Source organism: Octopus bimaculoides, chromosome 15 (assembly GCF_001194135.2).
Source record: "Octopus bimaculoides isolate UCB-OBI-ISO-001 chromosome 15, ASM119413v2, whole genome shotgun sequence".
NCBI classification, from domain to species: Eukaryota; Metazoa; Mollusca; class Cephalopoda; order Octopoda; family Octopodidae; genus Octopus; species Octopus bimaculoides.
In genome coordinates, this window is record NC_068995.1 from 50,618,757 (window position 1) to 50,627,912 (window position 9,156).

At 35.0% G+C, this 9,156-nt stretch overlaps 1 protein-coding gene across 1 annotated transcript in view; it reads left to right on the forward strand.

Moving 5' to 3' along the window:
* LOC106870778 (protein PFC0760c-like) overlaps positions 1 to 9,156 on the forward strand; it is a 21,378-nt gene that overhangs the window by 8,392 nt on the left and 3,830 nt on the right. Inside the window, exon 4 of the mRNA XM_014916975.1 lies at positions 6,942 to 6,958. Within this exon, the coding sequence (XP_014772461.1) occupies positions 6,942 to 6,958 (17 nt within the window). The remainder of the gene's footprint in view (positions 1 to 6,941; positions 6,959 to 9,156) is intronic.

Here is a 9,156-nt window from a genome sequence, read left to right on the forward strand (position 1 = left end):
TGTGGTTCACATTTCCAAGTTATCTCTAAAAATATATATCAGTAATTATGGAACAAATCAAGTTATTATTTATTTGGTTTTATTTTCAACTGTTTCAGAATAAGATCTGAACAGATTTTAAAATGTTATCATCATTCTGGCATCTGCTCCACTCTCCTGGCATGGATTAGCAAATATCTAACTACACAAACATCATTTGTAAAAGACTATCTTAAGCCTATACACAACACATCTAAAAAAGAAAAGAACATAATAATCAGGCTTTTAATCCCCTTGTTACCATATTTCTTTTGAAAAACACTGCCTCAGTTTCAATTAATTTTTGATGGAAGGTTTTAATTTCGATCACTTTTAAACAGATTTGTATCATACATAAAACCAGGGGTGGTCTTAGATAGATTGGTATTGAAATGTGTTGCCAACATAATCATCATCGTCATCTTTCAACATTCATCTTCCATGCTAGTATGGATTCAACAGTTAAATAGAATTTTCACAAATAAAACTCAACCTAATTTAACCCGTTTGGGCAGGGGTGTGGGGTGGGGGTTCACATCCATCACCCCATTTTGGCCACCCTGTTATTGCCCCACTTCAACATCCCTCTTGATCTTTCCGCTGCCCACAGAGGGGCAGTACTACCCACTTTGGCAACCACTGTCTTAGAGCATGCTGTTGCAAATCTACACAAGTGAATGTGTGAAAAACGAAACAGGAATTTTGAAAGAAGTATCTTTAAAACAAGTATTTAAACATGGGGTGGCTATTACCAGAATAAAATAGGAATTAAAGGGGTCCATGGGTAAAAAAACAGTTGAGAACCACTGCTCCAAAACATACCCTCAACAATTCTACAAAGCTTTCCAAAATGGTTCTTCCTAACTTCATAATTATCTTGACAATGAGTTTTCTTGAAAGCTATCTTGCACCAGCTGGTTTACTTAATATGGATAGAAATATAAATTTCACAGTTAACTTCTCCTAAAACACCCTTTAATACCATAAAACCGAACATAGAACATAAGCACAGCAACCAGTTTCATGTGAGAACCCCACCTTTACAACCACCACTGCCACAACAATTTATTGCAGACAACTGTGTTTGCCATGCCAAAATGTGCGTTAAGTCCTAACCATGTTTTGCTAAGCTAGGATGATGTTTGGATTGGTGAAAGAGCTCATGTGAAAGCAAAGGGTAATTAATCATACCACATAAATAACACCATATGTTTCAGTCTCCCACCACTCTTACTATCACCATCATCATCATCATAATTATTACCACCCCCAAAGAAGAGAAGGGAGAAGATATCTGTAATACTAAAGATAAATAGCATTCGTCTTTTTGTTGTTTGATTTTTGCATATTTTGGCATTGTTATCTTATTATAAATGAGATGTAATTTGCTTCATAGTGATTCTTATTTTTACCATGACAAGTTCTGTCCTACCCTCAATTTTAAGTGCAGAGTATGTACATATGTACACATACAAACTACATGCATATTTAATTATCACCCACCCAATAACTTACTGGTATTTCACACACCCCTATCACTCGCACCACGACAAGAGAGATGAAACAAGATGCCATTAGGAAACTTTCTTGTATCAGCGGTGACTTGCAAGTGCATAAGAACCTGCGAGAGTGCATCTTTGATGCAAAAATAATACAACTTTAATCTTACAAATCCATAGTTTTGTAACTTGTATTAAATTACTGTTGTGATTTTGAAGGTTAAACCATTTTAATTTTGGTTTTTAAAGACTTTGACAGTAAGTAATTTCAAATAATGAATGTGGGTGAAATTACACCAATGGACAAAAAGTTCATCACTCTTGATCAGTATGGTTTCTTGAGTAACTAGAAGTGACAGTAAGATCTTCTTCACACAACACCCTATTATCTTCAAAAAGCAGAAGGAAACATTAGACAAACTAATCCAAGATACATTAAGTCTGACGACAAAAAAAAACAAAACAAGAAAATGACAGGAAAGTCACAGCTAAAACATCTGATTAAAGGTTCTCTCAACCAAAGTTGATTTGGGGATAAAATTCAACAGCAAAACAAATATTCCAATGTTTTAAATATGTAAAAGAGAGGTCAAATAATTTAGTCCTAGAGTTCATTAAAACTGATGGCATGATTATGGTTGGAACGGCACCGATGTTTTGCTAGTTGTTGTTACCATTCCAGAAAGAGATTCAATATTGCAATTTGGACTGAAGCCAGTACGCCACATTCTAGGGGTTGTTCCATCAACCTAGCAGATTTCAATGAATAGTATTAGCTGCACAATGGAAGACATGTGACAGAAGGCATCATGTGGAGGATCATTGCAATCTAGTCACATGCAGGCAATTTCTGGACCTATTCAACTGTGATAGTCATTTAACATGGATCATAAGATGGAGGGTAACTATGCCAGGATACACTTTGTTTACCATGATGGCATCCTTTATCCTTATTCATCATGTGCTTGTCTGACAGTGGGTAACTTCTCAATAGTATTTGAAGTTAGTAGGCTCGACTTACTTTGGCACATACCAAACAGTGAAGAAACATTTTAAATCTGGAACCATATTCCAAATGGAATACAAATTGCTCTACCAAACTTGCCTGAGGCAAGGATGTCATGGCCAAGTTATCCCCAAAGGAAAACATACAAAACTGTTGTATGTCTTGATTGAGGATGCAATGTAACGGTGATATTTAATCAATGTTTTGTGAATTAACAGTCCTGACACAAACACGCTACACACAAGAAGTAATACAGTTGAGTAGATAAGGAACTCGGCTACCATCTCATGAAGCTTGAGTTCAAATCCAAAGCAGTATTTCAATGTGTGGATATGGTTAATTCACTTAATTTTACCTTCATGCCTTAATTTGGTTCACTGTTAGCAACATGGACAAGATCTTCTACGGAATGTTACCCAAGATAGACCGATTCATATAACAAAGGAAGATTTGTTTCAACTGTTTAACATTTTGAAACCATAGATAACCAACAGCTCTTAATAGCTCTTTCCCCTCCTGTTTTTGCAGATACTTACACAAAGTTATACACAGCTAATTGTACAGAAACACTCATATCTGCCTACAAACAGCTCGACTAAAACACATATGCCCACATTCCCTCATCCCGACAGACACAAGCTATTAAAAACATATGAAATTAAAAACTGCTCAATTTCTAATTAATCTGCTTATGTAGCAGGGTGTGTCCCGGCACACAGTAACTAATAAATAAAAAGCAGTACTTTGATATACGTGTGCCATTACCAAAATAGAAGCTTACATATATTTCCTTTAGTTACAGTTTGTAATGTGAAAGATTGAAATAGTGAGCTAAATTAATAAAATCCAAAGAGAATTAACTTTTATTACACAGGTAAAAACATAGAAAAAACCCAGGAATTTGTGATGTTCATCCTATTTCTTAATGATTTTATCAATTTATTTACCTATTGCATATAGGTGTGGCTGTGGTAAGAAGCTAGCTTCCCAGTCACATGATTCTGGGTTCAGTCCCACTGTGTAGCACCTTAGACAAGTATCTTTTCCTACAGCCTCAGGCCAACCAAAGCCTGTCATATATATATATATATATATATATATATATAAGCAGGCCGTTGTATATATAGGTGTGTGTGTGTGTGTGGCTGTTTGCCCTCACCATCACTTGACAACCGATACTGGTGTGTTTATGTCCCTGTAACATAGCAGTTCAGCAAAAGAGATCAATAGAATAAGCACTAGGCTTACAAAGAATATGTCCTGAAGTTGATTTCTTCAACTAAAAACCCTTTAAAACAGTGATCCAGCATGGCCGGAGTCAAATGACTGAAACTAGTTTAAAAAATAAAAGAATCTGAAATCTTTTCTTTCTGGCCAGTTAGCAAAAGTCTTTAAATGCTGACTTTTACATAAAGCCTTCAAATGCATACTAGAAAGACATTCCAAATTTAAATATGCGGATATTTATCATGTCTACCCTTGAACTGACTACTTGTCTTTCACTCAACAACTGTCCTTCCTAATCAATTCCTGTTTGTATTGATCCTATGTGAGAAAGTTGCACAACAGTTGAGAATAAAACAGGCAATACTGAATGCACAGCTGTGGTTATTGTGTCAAGCCTTGCTATCGATGTTATATTGTAATCCTTATAACAACACATGGCAGAAACAGTAGTGTTGTATAAAAATCACTGGTGATATTCAGTTACCTCCTTTGCCGTTGTCAGACTCTTTTATTTTTTCTTTTGTTCCTTCAGGATCCCTAAAAGAAGTCGCAGTAATACAATTAACTACAATGTCCTCCACAATAAATTTTGTGGTTGTGTACTAACAAAAGCAATAATTGTAGTCTTTTTCTGACGCTAGACCTTTCAATCAAATATGCTTTTCTTCATATACTTATCAACTTATGAAGCCAAAATTAACATCATAAATCCCATTCTGTCGCTCCCATAAATACTGTGTAGTAGTAACAGCAATACTTCCAACAGTAATTGGTGAATGAATGGGGTTTTGAATTTTTTTTGTTTTTTTTTGTTTTTTTTGTTTCACAGTTTTGCATTAATTTTGTTTTATGTAATATTAGACGCTTGTGCTTGTCCCTCTGTCATACTTTAGCCTCTCAGCACCGGGTTTAAAGCCATCTCCCCCTCCCAAACACTCCATCCCAATCAGTCATTGGGTTAACTTTTTCCCTTTTTTTTTTCTGTCTTACTTGGCAACCACACTAGTGTTGGTTGCATAAGTAAATAAGTAAATAAATAAAAGCACTAAGTACACTTTGTGAAGGAGTTGGCAATAGGAAGAGCATCCACTTACAGAATACCTCAAAAGCTGACACTAGAGTATGGTGCAGCCCTGCAGCTTGCCAGATCCTGTCACATCATGCAATACACATGCCAGTATGGAAAACATGCTAAATAGTGATGATGATGATGATAGGCTGAAAATTTTGTTTTTGTGGTTTTTGTGTGTATGCGTGTGTGTGTGTGTGTGTGTGGTAGTGGGGGAACAAATATGGACATTTACATATTGCTGTAGAAGGCATGTTGCTTTCTTACAGCTCATCAACTAGTAAATGAATGATGCTTGTTTCCCAATTACGAATACCAAGTGAAGCAAATTTATAAGCCATTACAGACGACATGATGGTTATCAAGGAATGGTCTCATGCACGATTTCCCAGCACATTAGGCTTACAAAAAAAAAAAAAAAATGGTAAATGAGGAAATCTAATTTTGCAGCCAGGCGGATCAGACTTGATTGTAGACTGCAATATGAGCTCGAAGAGAAAGTGAGAAAGAAAGTAGCAAATGAAAGAGTGAATAATATTGTCAATGAATAGAATCGTAAAGAATGAGAGGTTTCATTGGCTATCAAGAGTAGCCATTGATAAGATGTTGGTAGCGTGACCTCATTTATGTTCAATAAAACCTATTAGGTGGTACTTTCACAGAATGTCAAGTAACAAGATGACACTATAAAACAAGCGTAATTCCTGTCCTATCATTTAACAAGAGTCCAGAACATTAATATTACATCCATTAAGTCTGGTTTTACACACATCAACTCTACTTCAAAACTGTCAGAGAAATAACTCAGAGACCACCTACTATTAACAAAGGTCATGTTTACACTAACTCCTCTATGCAAATCAAGGCATGGATTTAATAGTAAAGTCCTACATTTTCAGTGTGGGTTCTTCCTTGTATTCATTATTTTTTAAACATCTTGTGTCAATTTCTCCTACTATCATTGATAAAATAACTGCTTTATTTTCACAAGCCGATGAGGCTATTTCTACTCAAACAGGCAACATATTCAGCATAACAGCATTTGAACTTTCTTTGAACAACTTCCCTACAATATTTTATAATGAGTCTTAATAGGTCAGCTCAAGCAGTGCTAGCTTAAGACTTCTTTTGTCTACTGTTACAGCTTACACTTGCACTGGAATACACACTGTGCTTCAACAATAACAATACCTCAGGTTGCTGTTCTTAACATGAATACTAATACTACTCAGGGTTTACAATCTCACCCACCCTCAGAGTGCAAGATGCACGAAGAAGCTTTCTTTGTGAATTATAACCATAGCCTGTGGCTGGTGGAGGCACATGGCTTAGTGGTTAGGGTGCTGGACTCATGATCATAAGATTGTGGTTTCAATTCCTGGACCAGACAATGCATTATGTTCTTGAGCAAAACACTTCATTTTACATTGCTCCAGTCCACTCAGCAGGCAAAAAAATGAGTAATCTAGTCATGGACTGGTGTCCCGTCCAGGTGGGGAATATATACACCATGAAACTGGCCCTTAGGGGTCGGTATGACTCAAAAATGTAATTTTACCTCCTTTTTTTTTTTTTTTTTTTTTTTTTTTTTTGTAGTCTTGCTTGAAGAAACTTGGAGGCTGTCTTAGGATATGCACCTTCAGTTTGGTATTTTCCCAAAAAGGGATTCCTTTAACCCTTTTGATACCAACTTGACTGAAACTATCCTTGTATGTATGATACAAACCGTTTTGTTTATAAGGGATCTAAATTAAAACAAACCGGTAAAATTTCTTATTGACTTATGTTCCATACAAAATGACAAAGTTATTTTGTTAAATTTTACTAAATTCTTCATCATTTTCAAAATTAACAGAAACACAGGTAGTGTATTTCAACAGGTATATCATAACAAAAGGGTCAATACCCTAAGGCAGTGCTGACCGTGACTACAAGTGCTGCTAGGTTTATCAAATTTACAACAATGATGCCTATCACGTTCGGAACATTATGAAATTAAAATACACATTCTAAAAGAAAATTAAGCAGGGGTAAGACAACCAAGGAAGCCAAAATTAAGAAAATGTTCAGAAATATTAAGCTTGATCTAATACTATAAATTGATAATAATTTTGATTTTTAGAATCAGTTTTACTTAAGGTATCCAGCAGGAAAGAAATAAACACAATGACAATGATTCCAGTTTTTAAGAAACTAGTCAGAGACAGCTAGAAGACTGTAATTCACTAATTACAAATACTTGGGGTAGAGTTTGATTCAACGATGTAGAAGCCATAATTCCAAGGACTTCACTGTGACCAATTAATCAGCTGAATAATTTCATATAATTTTAGCATTCTTAAATTTCTATGCAATCTCAGAAAGAGAAAATATTTCTTATTTTTGGTATTAAAATTCTTTATTTACCAAAGGAATTTATTTGATCCTTCCTAAACAGTTCTACAGTAAGTATATGTACTTTTGTCAGTGGCATGGGAAATAGCGAGATTAGAAAGATGGAGAACATTTCATGAAATCAAATACACAGAAGAGTACTAAAATATGGATCAAGTTCACAGTATACGTGGTAGATAATACTCATAGATCCTAGGTGTAAATCTTAATAATCTTTTTAATTCACATGTCCTGGATAAAAAAAAAAGTAGTATTTGATACCCACAGAAGATACACTTAAAAGAAGTAAACTAAACAGACATGGCAACAGACACAAGAATTCTTAAAGTAATTTCTGTAATTTTACAATGGTTTGCAAGAATAAATGTTTCCAAGTTGGATATCCTCTCCATAATTCTTTCTAATTTTGGCACAAGGACTGCAATTTTGAGGGGGAGGGGGGAGGGGGGCGTGATTGACTGTTACTTTATTTTATCAACTCCAAAAGGATGAAAAGCAAAGTTGTCCTTGGTGGTATCTGAATTCAGAGCACAAAGAACACAAAAAGCCAGAAGAAAGACCACTAAACATTTTGTCTCAGACACTAACAATTCTACCTTGCATGTTCTCTTTAATATTAAGCATTTTAAAAAAAAATTATCCCGGAAAGAGAAATAATGCAAACAATTCTGGCAATCCTAGTTCCGTTAATGTTCAATTAACTGTTTCAACTCTCCAAAGTGATAACAATGATTATTCTCCTGTTAGTAAGACAGAATCAAAGAGGAGAAGCTATTTTTTATTTGTCTGTTTGTTTGTTTTTTTTTGTTTTTTTTAATGTTAGTCAGAAAAGTACAGTCAGTGCTCGTAACCTTTCTAAACACTCCCAGACTGGAAAAAATGATGTAGATGAGGTTCAATCCAAACATTTACAAACTGTTGTCTACTGTAGGGGGGGGGGGAGCAAAGAAGGGGCTACTAAAAGCAACCATGGACCAGTCTAGATAATGGTGTTAAACGAGGTAGAGCATTAAGCTTACTACCCAAGTTAAGTAGCATCCCTAATTATTTAATTATGCCAAGCACCTCTATCACCCATAAACCATCGACTTATCAGTTTACAACCATTAAACTCCCATATACACTGCTCCACTCCACTTGTTTTTTTTGTTTTTTTTTGCCCAATAATGCAATTAAACAAGAACCTTTAGCTGACTTGAACTCATTCCTTACCAGCTTACAATCATTAAAACAAGCTACAACATAATATTTACTCTCACCCTCCACACCACCACTTTCGCTCTCTCTCTCTCAATCAATCAATCAATCATTTTACTTGCCTACTTTTAATAGTACACTAGATCTGCAAATTCACAAGTTTTGCGAAATTTTTGGAAGAGCAATTTTTTTTTTCCCTTCTTTTTAAGTATTTAAAAAGATAGATGAAATTTGTGTTGATAATTAATTCAGCATTACCTTCTATCACTCGAATACCAGTTATCTTACTGGGATCACATAAAAACATGAATTATCAAAGACAAACACAAGGGTATAAAACTGTTTAGCTTCTATTTTATGACATTGCTTTTGAAGTGTGTAGTTTTTTAAAAAGGAAAAAAATCATTTCTCATCTGCTTCTGCTACTACTACTACTACTACTACTACTACTACTACTACTACAACCTCACTACAAATACTGCAAACCACAATTGGTTGTTAATTATAGAATACAAATTCTATAGATATACTTTATTTAATATGAAAGAAATCAAAGCAATTATATGCTATATATATATATTACATGCAATCAAATGCTATGTAAGTGCACAAGCATGTATGTACATATACATGTGCACAGATGCAGTGTGTGTGTGTGTGTGTGTGTGTGTGTGTGTGTGTGTGTGTGTGTGTGTGTGGACTGACTGCGTTAACTTGTCTAATTCATGCCAGAATGTAAAATGCTA